At 33.5% G+C, this 24,269-nt stretch overlaps 1 protein-coding gene across 1 annotated transcript; it reads right to left on the bottom strand.

Moving 5' to 3' along the window:
- Positions 1-18,119: 18,119 nt before the first annotated feature.
- On the bottom strand, positions 18,120-19,771 carry LOC108729488 (insulinoma-associated protein 1). The gene has a single exon (XM_018458635.1). It carries the CDS (start codon positions 19,542-19,544, stop codon positions 18,120-18,122), a length of 1,425 nt encoding a protein of 474 aa, XP_018314137.1. The 5' UTR covers positions 19,545-19,771.
- Between the last annotated feature and the right edge of the window lie 4,498 nt (positions 19,772-24,269).

The raw sequence follows: 24,269 nt of genomic DNA, 5'->3' as shown, positions 1-24,269 counted from the left end.
TTATAAGTCTATATACAATCAAATATAAATATACATAATTATATACAAGATATGTTCATGTAAATATTTTTATTTTCTTTTTCTTGTATAATTTTTATCGATATATATATATATATATATAGGAAAAATAAGAAGAGAAATAATTGAAAAATAATTAGAAAAAAATAATTTTTGCATTGTTTTTCTTTATAAAAAATATAATTGCAATTACAATTTTGTAGAATAATCTATATATAATTACATATGCAATTTTATATATTATTATACAAGCAATTTTTTTCTCAAATTTTACTTTTCAAAAACTATTTTTTAAAAAACAATGCGAAAATTATTTTTTAAATTATTTTTCAATTCTCTCTCTCTCTCTCTCTTCTTGTTATTATTTTTCCTGTATACGAACAGATTACTATATAAAAGACAGAAAACATACTTATATTTAATTATTTATAGACGTTTTTTTACTGTGGATATCATATAATTTCTCGCTAAAATATAATAACTTAAATAAGAGCATCGAGCATTAACATAACAATCTTTATCAGTATATGAATTAACAATAGAATGCGATTCAGTCGTATTATTGAAAGATAAATCATTGTTCCTTCGATGTAACACGATGATAAACTTACGAGCATGACAATCGGGTACCAGTTTGTCGTAGCTCGTCTCGACATGTTCGTCGAGAGCAGTTCGACCACATCATTAGACGATACTGACCGTTTCTGCGTTGCGGTTTCCTTTGAAGGGGATTGGAAACGCGCGCGGCACGACGCGACGTGACGAAGACCCGGAAGACCCGTGCGAGCCACCCGAGCGGAAATACATAAACGAGCGAACGGAGTCGTTTCGTGCAACCGTCCATCCGCGACTGTCAGAGAGGTCTCTCTTCTCTTACGTAAACGGTCCAGCTGGAAAACGAGAGGAAATGTCCCCGGATAAACGAGCGTCGCGAGAGAAAGCGGACGCGATCAAAAAGACACGTCCCGGGACTTTGTCTCGGAACGGAGTCTGCGTTTGATACCTCGGAAATGGGCAATTTTGCATCAGCCTGGACAAGCGAGTTTGACAGTGGAGATACGGGATATTGCGGGGATATACGGGAAAATCCGCGTATTGTTCCATACATGACACAACTAGGACGAAAAATTTTTAGAATTGCTACCATTCTCTTTCCTCTCGATCCTCTCTATAAAAATTCTATAATGTTCTAATAATTTGATTTTTTATTTTTTTCAGTGGCTCCACTATATTATTTTAACTTATGAGACAAGTTTTCATTTTAACGTTTGGCGGTTTCAATTTATTCTATATAATACAATATAATTTTAATCTATAAGTTTTATACTATCATCGATAAAGTTTTAATTTTGTGATCTCGTTCTTTGATTTGGCTTATCAACTTGCAAATTCTTCTCATATTCGACTGTGATTGGTTAATTTTCCACGACTTAAGACCCTACGATCGCTACGACTTCTGTTGTAGATCCTGCGTAAGGCAAGGAGGTGTAGATTACGAAGTCCTAGGATCTAAAATGAATAGAAAGTGATACAAGTTGTATTACCTAACATGTAAAGTTTATTCTAAAACTTAATAATGAATGAGTGTATTATAATATTTAAAGTATCTATAATTGATTAACATTTGACTTATACTCGACATTTATCATTTAAATTATGATTATGATTAATTTACAACCATAAAAAATTATTCCCTTCAGTGGACTCCCTCGATCTCAATTAGAAGTCACGAATCAGGTCCACTTTCGTCTCATAGAACTCCTTCTCTCCTACCTTTCATAGTATCTCCGTAGTTGCCGTAGTAACAATCACTTTCTTGCGGGTTCTCGGATCTTATCGTCGAGATTTTGGATACAGAATTTAATCGTCCACGACCGACATGTATAGAACTGAGAATGCGATGCTCGCGTCGAATTATCGCGGAGTGCAGACGAGGATATGTGTCCCACATTGCACGGATTCGAGATTATCACTAGGTGATACTTATTTTCTCCTTTGTGCGGGCCTTCGTGACGGCGTATCAAAGAACTCTCGGGGAATTAGGTATCGCGAGCTATAACCGAGTATAAGGTGCTTTCCCGCGGCTGATCCTCCGTCATCGTGAATGGGAAGGAATTGCGGATTGAGAAGTGCGTCTCTCCGTTCTCTCTCTCTCTCTCTCTCTCTCTCTCTCTCTCTCTCTCTCTCTCTTTCCCCCCTCTCTTCTTTAATTCTGTTAGGAAAGTAATTATGCTCCTTTCATTTGTGAATTTTAAGGCGACGATGTCAAAGACTAAAGAGAAGAACATTCCTTGCCGAAAAGTTGGATAAAAATTCTTCCGAGTGCCCTCAGAGAAAACTTAGTGCTGGTAACTATATGAATGACAATAATGCAAGTTTTATATTATATTATGTATAATTAATGTACGAAGGCTAATTGAAAAATGATATATAAGACTGCCTCTGTTTCTCTTTCCACGAGGTATTTATTAGATGTAGGAACACTGCATAGGTGTTTATGAACGTTATACATTGACGTGTCTGAATCTGTAGTTAGAGAGATCGCCGTAGTCTTCAGCATTCTGTTACAATGAGTGGAAAGGCCGCGACACAGACTTTTACATAACGCATAACGCATAGTGTATAAACGTGTAAATTTTGCATTAAATTTGATAAAAACGGCAATAAAACTTTGCAAATAAATCGGAAATCAGAAGCTAGAAATTAACCAATCATAGTCAATTATTCTTTTCACATTCGATTGTGATTGACTGTAATTTCTAGCTTTTGACTTCTGATTTATTACTAATGGCTTATTGTAGAATATGTGTTAAGCGGGGAACACACACTTTTGTGTAACGCATAACGCATAACGCATAAGAGAATCAACCAATCAGAATTCTTCATTTCCATCCCCACTATTCGTTATTATTATTAATACTATAACAGTAATAATTATACATAGGATGTAATTATAGTCACAAAAATTTCTACCAGTATATACCACGCAGAGATAAAATGTCAGATCTATATCGCATCTTCACATTTACTATATGTACACATTCAACGAATTGTTAGAGCAAAATGATCAACCTATCGGGGTTGCCGAAGGGTCAGGCCCGTGATGAGCGGATACATCCTCTAGGGTCGATTTGGGGCAATTTTCGTCTCTGAAAACGATTATGCATTAACACCAGTCTGACAAAATAACACATCAAAATTGCCCTCTGCGCTATTAATTCTAATTGTATTACACTGCCACGTGTTACTAATTTTATTTTTGTAGATTAATCTTATTTTTCTAATATTGAGACAAGAAAAGTGGTTGCAGTTATTATAATTTAACTATATGCTTTATAATTACTTTTTGATGTTAATATATTTATAGTTGATTAGATATTGCATTACGCTCCATTATGCATTATGCTCCAGCTAGAATTATAGCTGTTTTTTGTATCTGATAGAAAATTATGTATCATACCCATGAAATTTATAGCACAAATCTAAATTCTATCTCTGTCATTTAATATATGATTAGATGCAATACATATACAATATCACAGTACTTGCTAGAAATTTAGCTATTTTTCGTATTTTGTTAAATAATTTCCCCTATAACTGCAAGACCATTTTTTTGAGTAATCATTACAATTATATTATGCATTAATATAACTATATCACGAAAGTGATTATTTCTTTATTTTTTACACATTTATTATTATTGTTATCATGTAAACGTTGTACATTTTGACAAAATTACAGCTGCTTAAATTTTGAAGTTTGTAGCACTACAAGCTCTCGCTTTTCTTCCAACCTAATATTAATTAATTAAAGTAACAAGTTGTGATAAGAGAGCAAATGCTTTGCATCGTTATATTACATTTAATTGTAAAGCCAGAAACACATAGAAAAATATAAGACGCGAACACAGTAAGCGATTAGCGAATCGACCAATTACAATAGAGACATAAGGTTATATTGCCTTACATTCTCTATTATAATTAGTCAATTCGCTTACTGCTTACAGGTCTTACTGCCTTACGTTTTTCTATGTGTTTCTGGCTGTACTTTCGGTATGAAATCGGTTTGTAGGAAGGAGCACGATGTTCGTGCAATATGTGTACAAAAGCATCGGACAGCAGGAGATGGACAAACAGAAAACGATGCTTTTACCACTCGGCAAACAACCGCCGCTCTCTAGCTAACATCGCCGCATCAACATCGTTCTAATCAGGGGTGGGTTCAAATATATGGCACCATTGCATTTAAAAAAGTATCTCTTTTATCTATCATGACGTTACAATATCAAAAATACCTAACACATTGCTCTTTTATAATTTACTCTTTTATAATTTACTCTTTATTTAGCATTTTTATTTATCTCCTCCATACTAAATATCATTTTAATTGTGACATATCTTTTGATAAACGTAGACTTTGATTTTTACATAAAAAGTTTCTCGAGTGCAAGGAATTACAAAAAGAAAAATTATATTTAATACGATTTCGAATTTTTATATTTGTCATCCGGGGCACCAAAACTGATTGTTTCTATCCTGATTTTGATCTCTTAAACGACAAGTATCTCGAAAATAATAACGGTGAAAGCTTCGGTGAGGCACGTCTCGCGGACTTTTCCCCACCGGGACCGGCGACGTCCGGATATCTCGAAAGAAAATTTCCGTCTCGAATGCGATCAATTTCCGTCCGAGGACACAAAATGTCCGGTGTCTTGCAAGGAACATTTTCATTTCAATACTTCCCAACAGATGCATGTCTGTTTAATAAACCGAAAATAACGCGTGTAAACAATAGTTTCAAATAATTATAAATTTCAATTATCAGTAATTCCAATTATCAGTAACTAATAAATCAAAGCGATAATTTTGATACCTAATTTATCAAACTATCACATACTAAGAGAAAAATATTTGATAACAATAATTGCGTGGTAAAATATAGTTAATAGCTCCATTTTTATAAGTACTCCAGTTATTACATTACTCTGTAATATTGGCAATAATAATTATATTTATAGCTTTAAAAAAAATATTATGTATGTATTTGACACTAAAAAGGATTATATAAATTATATTAATATCCTATTAATTACATTATAATAGCAACCATGTTTTCTCTCAGTGTAGGTAAACAAAAAAGAGCGGCGGTTAAGCTGGTTAATTAAAATTTTATTTAGAGTTATTTTCTTATTGAATTGGGATAAAAGAATAAGAGCAGGGGAACTCTCAATGAAAATATGAACTGCGCCCCAAAATTTATTTCGCGAAAGGATATGTTCTTTGAAGGCTTTTGATATCGACATACTTTATCATTGTGTCAACGTAGACCGGCATCTTCCCCATTGGGTTGATCGTACAAAATGTTTGATGTCACGGAGATTACGGGGGTGGTAAGCGTACACATCAGCGTCGACGGCACGCCGTAGTTAAGGGCGTTTCGTGGTGATCCTTTCCTCCCGGACAAATATAAGGGTCGTCTTCTCGGGGGCTCGCAAGAATGTGTCAGGACCTAGGGCCGGCAGTCGCTGGCATCAAACAATTATATGATTCACGCCGATTTTCCCCTCCACGGGTCCAGCGTGAAGCGGCAAGCAATTTCCGTTCTGCCTCTAATATAATTCGTCGTTGGCTCGCTCTGTTATATATAGAACGCGCGAAATCATACCGAAATGATCATTGACGGTGATGATATTTTCGGCTTTGAGCTCGATGGCGACTTTTTCCTCATGGAAAATTAATCCGTCGCAATTTCTCCTAATTCAATTACAATGCCGGGCAAAAGTTTAAGAATATTCCAATGAAAAACTTAAAAGTTCGATTCATGTTCTACTCAATATTTTTCTCTAAATTGATAGTGAATAGGCATTATATTTAGTACAATTGTGATTAATATAATATTGTTTAATTTCAAGAAAATGGGATTATTCATAAAGCCTTTTTCCCAAAACTGATCTATTTTAGGAGATAAGTGGAAGAGTCTTTTATCAAAAGAAATTGTAGCTAGATTCTCTAAATTAATTTAACAAAAAATTAAATGTAATGATGGTTTACACTACATTGACGAAAAAAAATATGTATATAAATCTGAATCAGTGGATAATCACTAATCTCAATGCCAAGTATGCCACTGATAATCAGTGAATTAAATGTGAGATTCCTAACCTACTATAGCTAATCTTTATTATGTGATCTAACTAATCTTGTTTTAGTTGTTAAATTCAATGAATGTGGTATTGGAAGATTGAAATTAACGTGCAAATATCAGTTTTTTTGTCATATAATGCTCGAATATTCTTTCTTTTTTAATTGAACTTCACTGATTATCAGTGCCAAGTATGCCACTGGGTAATTAGTGACTATCCACTGATTCAGATTTAGAGAGATAGTATTCTCTAATGCTATTTTTGTTAAAAAAAATGTAAAAATATTTTTTGTAGAACTTTCAAACATTTTTTTATATATGTCTCGATATTTTATTTTTTATTTTATTATAAAACAATAAGTAAAATAATAAAAATGTTACTGTTAAATTATAACGCTTATGTTTGATTTTATTTTATACAATAGTGCAGATTTTAATCAATATAGTCACAAACTTGGTCGGCAGTTTGACAAGCATTAGGATTCCGTTATATGTGAATACCTACCTTTTTTAGGTATGCATTCACTTTTTTTATTACGTTTAATTATCAACAGCCGTAAAAAATTCATTTTTTAAGACATTTCGAAAATTATGCTTACAATTCAATTAAAGTTTTGAGCTTTCATTGAGAAACTGACATGATCTAGTGTTTTGAGAGTGCCATTGCAGACGTAATACCCTCGAGCTTCTCTCTACATCACGCTGTATCGCGTATGTTGTCGCCGTCGGCTAGTTAAAAATCATTCTGCATATAAATTTCAAAAATTCGCATTTCGAAATTTATAGAAAAATTCAAAGTTTTGAAAACTTAATATTATTAATGTTCTAATTACATCATTATTATTTCAATCTACAAGTAATATTTTTCGAAACCTTACAAAGGATATTTTTAAGACGTTCACTGTCCAGATGATGAGGTACGACACGACTATTTCGTTTGAATTGAAAAGAATTTGTCAACAAAGTGGATGAATGGATGAAAGCGCACCAATCAATCATTCTCTGACGAAATGACTGATCTTTCTTCGCATAATTCAAACGGAGGGGATTCTGCTCTGGACTAGATTTTAAATTAATCCAATAAATCCCAAAAGACTATTCAAGAACAAACTTGGTTAGAAAGACTAAAGAATTTAATACAAGAATAATCATTCTACATATTCTACAGCGTGATATTTTTAGAGATCTTACTTGAACTATAAAAGAAAGAAAGAGCTTTTTTCAAACCTATCGAATATATGCTCTATAGACATATACTCATACAGGCGCACTTAAGACGCCGAAGGGAGATGTCTCACGGGAAAAGCGATTCTGAAAATTCTTGGAGGACACGTCGATATAGAGGCTGCACTCGAGGCTGTCCCTACCACGCTCGCAACTCCCGTCTCGACCTGGGAAAATTCTATTTCGCCGAGGCGAATAGCAAAGCGAAGATGACAAAGTCAAGGAAGAAAATTGCGAAATTGCTTCCTGCAAGCGTGGGACTTGAACCTACCGTCCGATTCTTCGCTCGATTCGACGATATGTATTATCCTTGAAATATTCGGTGCGTCGGTCGGTTTCAGTGCCAAGTTGTCAGCGGCGCGCTAACATAAAGTAAGAAAGAACGGAGGTGAAAAGGATTTGAGAGAGAGAGAGAGAGAGAGAGAGAGAGAGAGAGAGAGAGAGAGAGAGAAAGAGGAGAAGTAAATAGATCCCGCTGTACCTTTGTAGACGTTGCGTTCTTCCAGAACATCGGCACGATGTCTTTCTTTCGGACCCCGGATACATCTCTGCCGCCAGTAAATGCACTGCCAATTGAATTTCTAGTTTACGCAACGTCATGGTGAGAAATAGAGTAAAGAAAAAGAGAAAAAAGACAAAGAAAGAAAAGGGGAAAAACTTAAGAATTTATGGCCAGACTCTTTGACTTTTCATTGTAGAATTTACTTATAGAATAGTCGCTTCTTAATATCCCAATTGTCTGCAGGAATTAACGATATTTTTATTATAGCACACGCATTTCACGTTGTAGGTATTCCACGTTGTATTTCACATTGCAAAATATGTTAAATCTATAAATGAAGACTGGAATACAAGACACAAGACTCAAGTAACCCTAGATCTATACAATAGGTGTTTTAAGTCTTAAATCGTAAGAAATTGACCAATTGCAGTTAAATTCGAGGAAAATAATCGACTATGATTCGTCCATTTCTTATGGCTTAAGGTTTAGAACTCTATTGTAGATTCGGGGTAAAGCAGACGTGCTTCTGAAACAATCGTCGGTCAAAGAAGATTGTTTAATTTCATTTTGATTGGATACGCGAACGTCATGTAACTATTATATACATTAACAATAAAACTTTGTCAAATTAAAGTCTCCGTTATTAGTAGGAGCAATAGTAATAAAGGGAACATGTGAAACTAACACAATAAGATAATCTCTGTCATCTAAAAGTTCCTCTATAACTGATTCCTATTAGTTTATGAAGGTCAAGTTAAGTCAGTCTTAGCCCAGTGTTCTTTCTTCAGAGTATAATAAAAAAAATATATTCAGTTTACACAAGAGATCTGATGTTTAACTGTGATAAATGATACTTTCTTCTTTTAAAGTATATATAAGTTGTCCTAAAATTCGCAACTCAAAATACTATAGCAAGTTCTCAAAAAGTTGAGTAAAAATGTTATTTGTAAATTTTTATTTTTTTTAAGCAATAGCTTTCGAGATAATAAGAGTTTTAAATATAATCAGTTGAGCAGCAGATTTTCAAAATGCGTTTTGTCCAAAATTTATAATTTTCACAAAACAATAAAGAAAGCCACAAAAAACTGCGTGCCTTACAGAAAATAACAATTTGCCGATCATTAAGATGTGAAATGTTCAACAAAATTGTTAAACAGTTGCTAAAAATATTAAACAAATACATTTTGTTTCTCTAGTTAAAGGATATAATGCACTTCGAATGTCAAGATTTTTTTCAGCACATAAATTGATGATGTAGTAATGCTTTCAGAACATCGCAATAGCTTAAAATATGAGTCTCTCAACACTAAACCCTGTGCCATTCTTTAACTCAATTATGCATATCTTTAACTAAAAAAATAAAATTTTGGACAAAATGCATTTTGGAAGTCTGCTACTCAATTATAGATTATGTTTAAATGATTATTTGTGAGTATTAGTGAACGTGCCGAAGTGCGAACGCACTAATACTATCGCACGCGAGACTCATGGACCCTTATATTTAACCAAACCCTTATATCTCAAAAACTACTGCTTAAAACAAAAATTTACAAATGATCTTTTTACTTAATTTTTCGAGAACTATTTTGATATAATATTTTGAGTAACGAATTTTGTAACAGCGTTTATAAAAGAAATATATTCTACATAAGAGAGAGATTTGGTATTTATTTTTCAGTATTATATGTATATTTAATTTTTTAGTTATTTTTTAATATTGTATATCTCATGTTCTGAATGTCTGATCTCAACTTGTCGAGATCAGACATACTATTAAATACAATAGTTCTTTATACTTGATCGGCTAACAACTAGTCACGTTCGACTTGTAGTAAAAAAAATTCGTACGTCAAAGACGATGAAACCTATTAGCGAACAGTTGCGGAGGATTTCGAGAAGAAATCAGCCTCTTACGTTTAAAGCTCTCCTCTCTCTCTTTCTCTCTTTCCCATGGGAGTCGCGACACGTCTCTTTATTCGGACGACATACAAAGGTTTCGCGAAGATTACGGAACCGCCGATCCTTCCCCCTTCTCCTTCGTTGTATGGATTTTACGAAGGGGCATTATGGCGACACATAGTGAAGTAATATGGAAGGGCATCTCATCCCTGGACAATACAGCGCCTGAGAATCCTTGAAGCTTTTTTCTCTCTTCCTTTGTCACTTTCTCTCTTTCTCTCTGTCTTTCTCGCTCTCACTCTCTCGTTTTTGAAAAGAAGACGTGTCAAAGTTCGCTCCGCAAAAATAATAAGTGGTTAAATTTAAGTCGTTAAATAGTGAAAGAGAGTAATAAAAAGGTATTGAAATTGTAGAGCTACATACCAGAGGGAAAGTATTGGAGTTAGTGATAAAAAGGCAAATTGATGAGTTTTTGGAAAATAATGATATTATAATAAGAATATACTAATCGAGTTTTAAAAGAGAGTAACATGTGAAACAGCGATCCAAACTATTATCGACGAATGAAAAGTTAATGAGAGAAGGAAAAATGGTAGGAATAATTTTTACGAATCTTACTTCAACGAGCATTTGAAACAAGAAATAGAGAAAGATATTAGGAAAAATGATATCAGTATAAATAAGAGGTATGAATATGAAATTTTAGAATGGTTAAGGTCATATCTAGAAAATAAAACACAGCAGATTCGATTCAACAATAAATGATCAAAATTATTGACACAGAGTACGGTAAGAATCTGTTTAGATGTCCTTAATTGTTATTTATAGTATATATCAATGATATAATCAAAATCTGTCCAGAAAAATGTAGCATAAAAATGTTTGCAGATGATATATGTGTAACTGCAGGAGAAAGTAGTGCGGAGTTAGAGAGAAAAATGATTATGGCATTATAGTAGAAGAATGGAAAAATGTAAATAAGTTAAAATTAAGTACAAGAAAGATGAAATACATGATAGTCAGAAGTATAAAGAAAGAGAGCTGAGTAGAAATATTAAAATCTCTCTCTCTCTCTCTCTCTCTCTCTTTCCGATTAACTTCCTCAGCGTCTATAGCAATGTATATTAATTTTTAATATTAATTTCTGTTCGTCTTAATGTAACTTCAAAATTTAACATTTAAAAAATTTTTTTTAATTACCTTCTATTTTATTCAAATATCGTTATTTTCTTTTCTTTCTTTTGTATCACAATTTTTTCATTGTGTCTACTTCATTGTGTATATCTGATATCAGTCAAGTACATTAAGATTCTTAGAGGGCTTGTCCTTAGAACCGAAATAAAGGCTCTATATCTCTATCTATCTATCTATCTAGCTCGCTTTCTCTGTTCCTCCTCTCCTTCGACCACTGTGTAATCATGACTACTGACGCCACAGAGAGCCTATTGGAGTAACAAATAAAGTTTAAAAAACAGTTAAAAAATGAAGGTTAAGCGGTCACACAAGTTCGGATTTTTAATGCTGTAACAATTCCGTGTGAATTTATATAGCACAAATCTAATTCTGAAAACTGCGCGTCGAATTTATTTTCAGACTTGAAATGCAATCCTAATAGAACTAAATTAGTAATATATCACATATTAAATTAACAAGCAATTTAATAATGACTACTAAACATATCCACTTTACAAATTTCTTCAAACGGTCGGGCTTCAAACTGTCACAACACGCGGAATCTCGAGGCTGCTTCATGTTTTTGTTTACATTTTAAATAGTCTGTTCTAAATGTCACCAAAATATCGAGGTCGTAAAGGTTGATTTGATGAAGGCAGCGTGAATACTCTTCTTTTTTTCGACCTAATAGATACCTGACCACCTGACCACAAGAGATCCAAATTTGAAATCCGTGATTTCAAAATTAAAATTCATGATTTTAAAAAACTGAAAACAATCGTAGGAATTCACTATATCTTCATAAAATTCCTCATAAAATATACATGTCGATACTCATTGATTGTAGTTTTACGTGTTACAAGAGTTTGAAACCCGACCGTTTGAAAGAGGAGTCAAAAGATAGACATTTTTTGTTATGATTATTTTCTTTACTGTAATTGATCAATTCAATAAAACGAGTATACGTTCCATGTTGTATTTTTTTTTAGATATGAAATAAATCCTTATTTTTCTTAATAATACAATTTATTATGGCACAATAAATTGTAAGTATTAAATTGATAATACGACCGACGTGCCGGTCGTAATATAAAACGAATAATATAAAATCGAAATTATACCGACTTGCGGACAGCATGGCTTAAAATTGATTTACTGCGAAAGTTCGAAAAGTTCCAAAAAATTCCTCGAAAAATTCTTTCTTCGAGGAATTATGAAAAAAGATATGACTATTACTGTTATCTTTATTATACTTATTTATTATATTTACATTAATATTGCTTTGAGTTATTATATTATTGTATCATCAGTACAATTATTTTCAAAACTTTCGTCTATACTTATTCATTAAAAGACCAGGTATTACGGGTATTGGGTACAAAAAAAAATAATTCATTTCCTGAGAGACATGTATTTCAGAAATCAAGACGTTATTTACAAGTATAGACAGCGTAACACATCCGTAAATTAATCTAATGCAAAGCAGTCGGATGCAATACAAATAACGCAAGTTTAAGATTTATCATGAGATTTTTATCCGATGAATACAATAATATCATACATTTATACATATACACGCATACGTGCGTTCATTTTATATACAATTTCAAAAAACGCTCGAGTAAGTGTAGCGCCTTAAAAATCTAGGTGATCTCTCTCACCGTCCTAGACTCTAGATAATACATCATACTATGTTCGAATAATTATATGTATACATATAACGTATACGACATGTATTTAATATTATATTCTTTTACGGATTAGATAGGTCGGTAAACTATGCTTTTACGTAATTCTATATCTAGGTTTCTACATTGCGAGTAGATTTCCATTCCATTGCAATTGAAATGAAATACGAAGCGATGGAAACTCCAGACTGATGCATTAACTTGGAATTTAAAACTAAAATTGCATTCTGCCCGAATTAAAACTAATTGCTCGTGTCTACATTATTTCACGCGATTCTTTAGCGATTTACAGTGATCGGAAACATTGTAAAAAAACCGCTAGCGATATTTATTAATTTAATAATTAAGATTTAAAAAAACGAGATTCCTTAAAGTCAACAATAATTAAATAAAAATTTCAAATGGGCAATAGTGAGGTCTGTTAATTATTTAAGCGTAACACTTACAGCACTTATTCTTAATTGCCCATTTGAACTTTTTATTTAATTATTAGCGGTATTTAATTCGCAAGCAAGAGAGCGAAGCTTTTCTCAGAATGTTTACAATTATCTAGATTCTCTCTCAAATATATAATATATATACTTATTGCAACTAACTTAACTTTCAATTTGAATTAGAATCGACTAAAAATTACGCGCATTATTATTTAAACATTTGCACTGCTTCGTATATCTATCGTTGCACCTATAAAGGTTCGCCTTATAAATCATGATTAGAAAGTACTCTTCCGTTCTGAATTAGCAGAACAACATAACAAGAAACTTAAAATGTAGTTTGAATCAAAGACTGTATGCAGACGAATAAAATGCATTATTGCTATAACTGATAAGAATATCTTACACGATTAAAAATTAAAGTAGGTCTCGATTAACTATGTATATGGTCGTATCTCTAGCAGGGCTTTGCTCTTATAATTAGAGTCGCAACATTTAATTGTCATTAGCATAAACGCGTTCAATAACTTTTGAGAGAGTGTACGCTACTAATACTATTACATTATTAAATATAATTATACATCGGTCATCCGCAGCTAAAGAAAATGGATAGTTTGATACTTAAGAGAAAGATATATAATATTATAGTATACCGCTCGTCAATTGCTCAAATGTATTTAGTATGTTTAGTATACAGTTTCATTTATTAATTGCGTTTATATCTAGCTAATATCTCAGTGTATAAATTCAAGAGCAAAGCATTCATCATCGATATTTGCTAAGATATAAAATAAAAGAATAGAAGAAGGATTATAAAATGAGAAAGAAAGATCAAAAGAAGAAGAAACTTAATTGCTAATTAATGTCTATTTCCATCAATGTAGATTAACTTCAATCTTAATTTCAATTTACTCTTAACATTTTTTCTTAGTTTTAAAAAACCCAATAAAGTTAATCTACATTAGTGGAAATGGACATAAGGGACTTTATACAGGATGTCTCGGACTACCCGCAGTACCCATTTAAAAATGAGGGAAGAGGTTTTTATAAAAAATCTAGTATAAAAAAATCGGGTACGCTTTAATATGATGATATTTTCAACTTTCGATTCCGAACGAAAATGGACTAATCATATCGGAAATTGAGTTTTTTTTTAATGGAACATGGCATTTTTTTATTGCAGATTTGCTTTTCTACGCGAAAAAAAATAAGAAACTTTTGTCTGAAAATGCCTCTATTAATCTTGAAATGACCTTGAAAGTAAACAATAAAAAAATAAACTTTAATTACTCTTGACGTAACACATAAGCGCAAGTCCACATGCAATACTCACATATACATAATTACCACACATAATGTAATATGATTTATGGATTTGAAATTTTTGATAAAAATCACTTCCCTTATTTTTAAATGACGCGAGTGGTCCGAGACATCCTGTATGTAGGTTGAAATACTTTTGTAAAGTCTTTGGGCTTAAATTTTCGTAACCTTCTTTAAAAATATGATAAACATGATAATCTGTAAAAAAAATGTTAGACTTGCAATTTAAGAAAGTTTAATATTATAAGTGATTCCCATCTATGAAAATTTTCGTGACAGATGAATTCCTTGGCTACTATATGTTTACCAATTTTGAATCCGTTAGATTTTTTCTTGAGATATTAACTTGATTACAAAAAATATTTATAAAATTTTGGAATCATCTCAATTTGTATAAGTAGTGATGATGTAAAAAATAATAATCCCAAGAATAAATGTATATTAATTCTTTTAGTTATTCTTTCAGATCAATTTCATTATATATAAAACGAAATATTTTAAAAAACCGCACAAGGACTTTGTAATTACTTTATATACTTATCTCAGATATTATTTAATCTTTGGTTGTCTTATAACTAGCTGTATGTACGATCTCTAAGATCAATGTGCTATGTACAATATTAATTAATTAATTATTAACGGCTCAGTATGTTCAAGAACAACCTGTACGTTGTACCAACGTTTTCAACAAAGCCAACATGTATGTCATTATAACGTCTTTTAGATATCTTTTAAACATGCATGTCTAAAAGACATTTTTATGACGTCTTTTAACACGCATATTGTCTGAGAAGTTGTTCTAAAATATTCATCATTGGCCAGAAGTCATAAGCGTATCCGAGATTTTTTTCAAAAAACTTACGAAAATTTTCCTTATGTACCTATATATCGGACACTATCAAAATTCTAACTAACGAAAGTTCCAAAAATTTCTTATATGGTCGTAACAGGAAGAAAAAATATTTTATATAATAAAAAAAAATATTTTTTTAGAATTAAAAGAAAAATTATATATTTTTATAATATTAAAAATAAAAAAATAATAACAAATTTCAAATTGAACCCCTCAAACTTTTCCCTTGGATACGCCCATGCCATGTAGACAAACTAATATCGAGAAAAAAAACTTGATTCTAATAACCTAATTTGGTAATATTAAAAAAAATTGAGAAGCTAAATATAAAATTAACTGCTCCCAAGACAATAATTATAATAAATGATAAATAATATAAAGTTATAACCCTATACAAAAAATAGAATTAGAAATAACTATTTATATTATACAAATCTACGTAATTGTAATTTATTTTAATTAAATTATGAATGAATAAACAAATTACAAGAAAATATAAAACAAAATTAAAGGCCACGGTTAATTATCCTGTTGAAATTAACTTCTCTCTTTAAAGAGCGTAACAGATAGATTTAAACGCGAATGAATCTGTTCACCAACTTAACGTCAGACAAATTGAGATCGTTATATCAGATAGTCTATCACTTAGCTTAATCGCGTCTCGCTATATATACATTGCGCATGCTATATACATATCTACACCACATAAAAGATCGCTTCTGTCTAATGCCTGTTCGCGATTAACGTCGCCGAAATTTTACAGAAATTTACAAAGAATGTATACTCTCACTAAAAACTGCTTCTAATTACATGACACAGTCTATGACTAGAATTAATTATTTGAGTAATTGGAGATGACTAGAGAGATCTTTGGGTTCTACAATTATTATATCCTTTTGGCAATAGTGCACTCGATAAATCCAATCTACGTTTACATATCAGCTATTCAATCGTAAAATAATGCGACGCTTGTATTTAGCACATCTAGCAATTAATTTTTTTAAATATTGTACTAAATATTTATAAAACTGTATTATTTCGGAATTGTAAATAGTGCTTATAAGATTTTCCTAAAGGTTGCTAAGAATATATATTCAGAATATATATATATATATATGCCAGAATATGTAATGAAACTAAAAAATAATGAAGAATGAATTTTATCAGCGATACTTAATTTTTTCCATTGCCTATAGATATGATATGATTGACACACACATTTATATTTGCTTCGGATAATGGTGATGTGCAACCCTGTTTTTCCCGGTGAATGTTATGAGTGAAATTTAATAACAATCTCATGTCAGTAAGAGTAGCTCCAGACAAAGCAAAGCGTGCGAACGAACAAATTTGCTTCAGTGAATATATACATATATGGCGCCGCGAATAACAAAAATCAAACATAAATATATTCTGATTTTTTTCATCAAAGGAGAAACGTTCTTTACATTTGTTCACAATTGTCGTAAATGTTTATTCGTGATTGTTCGTTTTTATTATAGGTCAGTCTAGACCCACCCTTAGAAAAGATTATTTATGCCATTTAATTAGCCATTTTCTTTTTTCCAGATTTAGTTTGAAGAATTTTTAATAGTATATATAATGCCATGTATACATTAATTTCCTAATGGAGGCTGCATTAATTTTATCGATCGAATAGTATCTCTTTACATGGTGATCGTGGTGCAGAGAATTGTGCGTTTGCTCTCTGTATCTGTAGCTTCTCTATCTGTAAGCTTAAATTCAAATGGGAGCAGAAATATCCGATTGTTATTAAACCTCTATTTCAGAAGGCAATAAACCCCCAAGAGACTTCCCAGCGCAACCCGTGTAAGAGGCCGTTTAAAACTAGCGTGTAAATTGTTCCATATATCTGTGCAAATTAGAAATGACGCACACCACAGATATATGTATGTAGAAAGGAGCTAATCATTCTCTAATAAGAAATTTCTTATTAGAGGATGGTTGGCTCCTTTCTACATACATGAATGGATTGAAAAGAAATCTCTCTCTCTCTCTCTCTCTCTCTCTCTCTCTTATTAGCAATATTTACTAATTTCTTCGAATTACTACTTTCTTTGGTATTAATAGATCATCTTCTTTAGGACTACAATAAATAGTGTCACCTTTGTACATGCAAAGACTAGAAATAGTGCCATCTTTGTACATATAAGAATTAAAAATACTGTATAATTAGTAATGACAATAGATTATACATATTAAAGAGACACTCAATTTTTCAGCCTATACTTAATTTAAAACTATTTCATTTTTAATCTTCTTATTATATATTGCTCCGTGCAAAGATTTTCGGTTCCAACTTCTAACTTACACATTTTGTTTTTATCTTTATTTAATTTAAACTTTGCATTGTTATTATATGTATACGGAGAAGAAATTTTAAAAATGAAAGTCGATATTATATAATTATGATAATAAATAATTAACAAAATAAAACAGACTAAAATAAGATGAGATAAAACAGCAAAAACAAAATAAAATAAAACAAAAAATCATGATAAGATAAACGATAATGAGATAAAATAGAATCATAAAACGATAATAATAAGTAAAAATTAAGTGTCCCTTCTTAACAACAATAACAATAATGCTCTTGCTCTTTCATATTAATTTTCGATTATTTTTTCTTTTCTTATTTCTTCTTTTAATAGAACTTAATCCCCATAAAATAGGGGACTAAGATCTCTCTTAATAGAAAAAGCGTACTGAGCATTTTGATTGTATACTCATTACGAAAACTGCCGAATCAATTAATGAAAAAATGTCATCGTTTCTTACAAATCGAGGCCGAATCTCCAGTAGAGCCCAGGTCGTCTCGGCAGGGGTCTCGCCGGAAATTGGTGTCAAGTCATCTCGCTGGTCAACTGGCTGGTCGGAACTGTTTGGGCGATGTCTGATTTACCGATGACTTCCTGACTGTCGACTCCGACGTTGTTATTATTGCTATTGCTGACGTTGTTATTGGTCTCAGGATGTTGAGTGGCGAGATGTTTACGCAGGGCAGCTTGCCTCGTGAACTTGGCCTCGCATCTGGTGCACGGGATCTCAGCGTTGTTCGACGACGTAGATGACGACGTAGTGGAACTGTCAGTATTGGGTAGTCTGGGTTTATGCCAACGTCGATGAGACGCTAAATTAGCCGGGCAGGAAAACCGCTTGTCGCATTCGGGACAACGATACTCCACGTGGGCGATTCGGGAGCATCGATGTTGCGCCAACTGGAAGGCATCCTCGTGCAGCTGCCGACAAAGCTTACACTGATACGGTCCGAGCCGATTTTCGATCTTGGCTAGCTCAGCGCGCGCTTCCTCCGTGACCTCGACAATGTTGAAGGCGGGATCGATGTCGCCGGTCACCACCGCCTCGTCCGGACCCAAGATGACGGTGCCCGATACCGGGCTGCTGGTGTCCTCGTCGAATTTGAGCCGCCTGGCGTGTTTCTTCTTGGGCCTTTGGGCGACGGTTTTCTCATTGCTAATCTGCTTTGGGGTCGATAAGGAAGCGCCGTTGGTAGGCACCCCCGAGGACGGTAAGATGAGATCTTCCTCTCGGACTCTTCTCCTAGGACACTGAGGCGGTGATGGTGTACTAGGCGGGGTCATAGGCGCGTGCACACTTTGAAGATGTTGCTGTGGTGTTAAAAGCAATTGCTGGTGATAACTCTGCATCGATTGTAAGTGCGTTGGACTTGCCAAAAGGAGCTTCTGATTATGCAGGTGATACTTTGAGGCGAGCTCACTTCCGGCATATGGCGGCAATCGAGTAGTCTCTTCGGGAAAATGAAACTTATCAACAATGGAATCGTGAAAGCGAGGCGATTCTTTATTAAGGACCAGTCGTTCGTACTGGCTCTGATGGCTCTGCGCCGAGGAGCTTCGTAAGGTATCCAAGTCGTCGACAATCAGCTGTTGATCTTCCTCGCTATCTCTGCGATCTTCGGGACGAGCTTGGACCTCCTCGCGGATCCTGAGATCTTTTTCGACACCCACTTCGATCATCTCTTCTGTCTTCGGGGTATTCGGTGTTGGTGGCGGCTTCAAGGACAGATCCAACGGACACGGCGTCGAAGATCTCGAGGACTCCCAGGATAATGATGCATGATGTTCAGTTGGTGGGATTCGTGAGTAAATCGGCGAGGATGGGTCCTCCATTGGAATATGCCACGTGGTCGGCGGCGCAGCGTAAGTAGGATGAATCTCTTCGCTGTAATAGCTCATGTAGTTAAGACCCGGAGCCAAAAAGGCCCGCGGTAAAGCGCCGTGAAGCATCTTCACCTACTTCTTTATCTGCCTGCTGGATTTTCTTCAAAACTCGCGCTGCGCCTTTCGTTTCCCGCTTTGTGTTTCCATGTCGAGCGGCAGATTTCGCACGACACGTTGCCGAGGGAAGTTAAAAAACGATCAATTGTCACGAGGACACTCTCACTGGGGAAAGAAATACTGGACCTTTGACAAGGATACCCTCTTAAAATCTCTTTGAATAGTACGACGTACGTCTTCCCTCGGCTGTCGGACGTCGTGTGGCAGAATCCGCTTGTGCTGCGTCTCGTTTATGCCCGTACGCTCCGCCCGGGCAGCCACCGCTCGTTGGACACTCATTGGTCGACGTTTCCACCCTCTCTCTGTTCCCTCATCAAACGCATGCGTGCTCGTCCGAATGCGTGACGCGCCTCTCGGCGCGGGCAAACGCTACCGAGCTGATCTGGTGGGGTAGAGAGTTTCTCATCTGGCTGACTACTCGCAAAGGTCCTGCGAAGCAAGTAGAATTTTGAAGGAGATAATAAGTGATATATGATGTTATAGCATTGATATTAGTGCAATTATGTGTTCGTGTGACATTAATCAATCTTACAGTCCTTATAAATAATTAATGAATTATAATGATCGAATAATTATAATATACTTCTCTACGTAGCTATCTCGAGTGCCAGCTTCTCTAATGCCTTTAATGAATATTCTTTAATGAATAGAAAAATACGTAATAATTAATCAGTCATTTAATTATTCTTCCGACTATCGAATTGTTTAGAATTATCTGAAAAAAATGTCATTATATCATTGAAGAAGAGAAAGACGAACAAATTGATTACAATAATTTTTTTTAATTAGAAGATATTAAAGAAAAGGCATAGTTAGAACATATAAAGTTTAACATTATAGAACTACCAAAACGATTAAAATAACTGTTATTTATAATGCATTTTTCGAGATTTCCTATGACTTTTGTTGCAATATGTAAAAGATTAAATTCATTAATTATTTTCTCTCTTTATTTTCTCTTTTTTCAGAAGTACGCAACAGAAAAATTTGTATTAAGTTTAATACTTCACATGTCCCAAATGGTTCACTCCAACTTTTATGGACTCTAACTTAATTTAATCACACAAAATAAATATGTTACAATGTAACATAAACATTATATAAAAGTGTAAAACTTTTATACAATTTGAAAACAAATTGCGGAAGCATTTTTTATCGGTGAAATTAACATTTATAATATATGTGATAATATTATGTTACATTAAATAAGTACGTACACATTCATCTCTCTCTCTCTCTCTCTCTCTCCCTGATTCATTTATCTTAGAATTAAGATTTTTTAATTGTATCATTTATATATTATTTGTTCACTTACACATATATTAATTTAAACACATATATTAATTTAATGTCTGTGCACAGACGTTATTTTGTCTGTGTCGCACCAGAGGTGCCATTCAGTCACTTAAATCATTTTTTTTTACAAATCACTAAAGCATTACTATCGTCCAAATGAGTTACTATAATCATCTTCTTTCCTGGGGATCAATTCTGTGACTTTTACTTTAAAAGGCGCCGCGGAAACATAAAAAGTGAAATATTTTATACGTATGTATGTGTATGTACATACATAAAAATTTTCACTTTTCACATTTCCGCTCTACAGAAAAAGTTACGTGATCAATACCCTGGAGCTGACTTCAAATTTGTAAAATAAAATTCTATTCTTTGGGTGCTTTCCAATTGCTTTACACATCTTAGGTGCGTTCGGGGAGATGCTATCAGCGCGTTATGAATGCAAGCGCTACCAATGCTGTTCGTAGAGCCAATAGCGCGATAGAGTTACTAATGTTAGCAAGCTTTATAAATAAATAACAAATGTTATTGTATATGTTATTGTATATATATATATATGTGTAGTGTCGGTAGCATTCGTCAAGTTAGGTTAAAATGGAGCGTAAGATAACATTTTATAAAAGAGTAGAATATACAGGGTGTATTTGATTATCTGCAATTGGGACACACTTATACAAGATTAAGCATACCAGAAAGATACCAGAAAGTATGTCATAATTTATATTATTTGTTTAAAAAATGATATTTAAAATATTTTGAACTTACATTCTTTGTTCTTTTATTCTTAATATTATCTATTATTAGTAATATCAATATATGTTATTAAGAACTCCTAATATTAAAATAAAGATATTTATATACAATGTTCCTATAAATATACTTATACGTAGTTAATTATTAAATATTGTGCATTTGATGTAAATATTTTTTAACAACGAAATATTTTGAATACATTGCATCTTTGTTATTAAAGAAAATATCATGCTCATAGATATTATGTTCAAATATTGGATTATGATGATATAGAAACAGACCAAAGAATTAATTAAGGTTTTATGAACTTTACAATAATTAAATATTTACAATAATTGAAAAACATTAAAAATAGTACTTTATGTTAACGAAGTACATCTCAGAATCGACCAGATCTCTTTCGTCTATACTTGGAATTATCTCTAACTTTTTCTTGCCATCGCTATCTTTCTTTTCTAAAATCCGTTCCCTACTTTTCAGTGATTTAATTGAATTTAGATGTACAGGGAACTACATATACTATAATCTATAACTAGGCGGGGGATTCTTGAAACGACATTCGGCTTATATGTAGTGATATAACAATATTGTTCACAAAGCTTCCAAATGCTAACGCTATCAAATGCTAACACTACCTCGGAAAGAATAGCATTGATAATGCACAGTTATGATGTAGAACGCTACTATTAGTAACGTTGCACGGTTGTGTTTATCAGCGCTATCTACAGATCTGCGAACAGCTTGTAGCGCTAAATAGTACAAATTATAGCGTTTCCCCGAATGCATCCCTTGACACAAACGTAGCACATTATAATTCACATATTTTCAATGTTTATAAATAATTTAACCTTTTTAATTACATATTAATTGTTGTAACGATAACCACATAACCTTAAAAGAATTAAATTATTTATTAGCACTGAAAATATGTAAACCGATTTGCACTCAATTTCACCAATTGTAATCATCGACACAACACTACATATAAGCCACCTAGTAACCCTCGGGCTAAGTACGGATGTGTAGTGTTGTGATAACGATTACGGCAATTGTTGCAATTGAGTGAGGTGAGTTTTTATCTGCATATCCTTTGTCACAAAAAAGGGGCAGAATCGCATGATTGATAGATGTTTGTTATTGTCGCATCCTAAATTTCATGATAAGAATATTAGATTCATTGTTAATACATTGTTAATACTTGATAATGACTATTCTCCAGATTTTATTTTTGAAACTATAAATATAAGACTAAAAGCTCGTTTTAAGGGGATCTTAAAGCCTTCAGTATTATCGACTAAATCGTAATTTTTGTATGACAAATACTTTTTTCTCTTTCATAGATTCGAAAATCCTTTAATCCTGGAAAAGGATTTTCGAATCTGTGAAAGAGAAAAAAATATTTGTTATACAAAAACTACGATTTAATCGGTAATACAGAAGGCTTTAGGATCCCCTTAATAAACAGACGAAGGCACAATGTGTATCCATAGATGCTCCACAAGAAAAATCTCCTTTATCGTGGTTTTTATTACCTTATGTTACTTTAATAATCGGAAAAAGTGATAAAAAGCACGTGAAGTGCTTTTACTCAATGCGTACCTATGGGTAGCATATTTTCATTTTCACGTGCCTGTTATCACTTTTTACGATTATTTACTAATTGTCAGGGGAGGGGGGATAAGGATAGCATTCGTCTTACAATTGTTTTTACAATTGTTTTAAAATGATCTCATCATTTTGTTTTGTTCAAATTGTCTTTATTTACAAATGGCACGTAATTTTTGATACAAAATTAGCGTATCATTTCTCGCTTCTGACGTCACGATTCAATATGGCTGTGTATGATGACTACTCAAGAGCCTTAATTACGTTGGGAAAGAAACTTTAGCATAGGATGCCTTTCAACAAGAGACACACTTGACACGGTGCATCGTTACATCCTTGTTGTTCGCCAATGTTAAACAAGGATGAGATGATTACTGTGTTATACTTTTTGAGTCGCTTGTTGGGAGGCATCCATATTTTACATATTTCCTCGAATACGTTTAATAACGAAATGTGCCTGTCTATTACCTTCTCATAAAGCATCCAATATCGTATCAATGATACATGTTCAATATATTGCTACGCGACGTTGATGATCAATCATTCAGTCGGCTCGGATAAGTCCCTTATTATCGAGGCAACTCCCTTCAGTCGTGTCTGAAAGAAGCGCGACATATTACGTATTACGCTTAAAGAATCGTGGCATTAAATTTAGCTACCGCGCGGCATTCCGCATACGTATTTTTCATTGGCAGCTCTATAGAAAGGAGCGGATCTTGCGGATGTCGCGGGCGATGAGACACGTTGATAACCGGGCATTACGCGCGCCGACAAAATGATATGTTTCACACGTGCAATAGAAACAGATGGTAGCACGCCTGCCGAATCGAGACGATACCTTGGCGGTAAATGCCACATTCCCGCGACAGGACGACGACGACGACGACGGCGACGATGATGATGATGACTATGACGACGCGGCGTTCGATCGATCCGCGGATTCCGCGGAGAAACAATTCGTCGATCTCGCCTTCGCGTTCCTGGAACTTGCGGACTTACACAGTGCGGTCGAGATAAGTT

The sequence above is a fragment of the Mycetomoellerius zeteki genome, unplaced genomic scaffold (genome assembly GCF_001594055.1).
Source record: "Mycetomoellerius zeteki isolate Tzet28-1 unplaced genomic scaffold, Tzet1.0 scaffold74, whole genome shotgun sequence".
NCBI lineage: Eukaryota > Metazoa > Arthropoda > Insecta > Hymenoptera > Formicidae > Mycetomoellerius > Mycetomoellerius zeteki.
The sequence above is the reverse complement of the archived record's forward strand: the minus strand, read 5'-3'. Positions and strand labels throughout refer to the sequence as shown.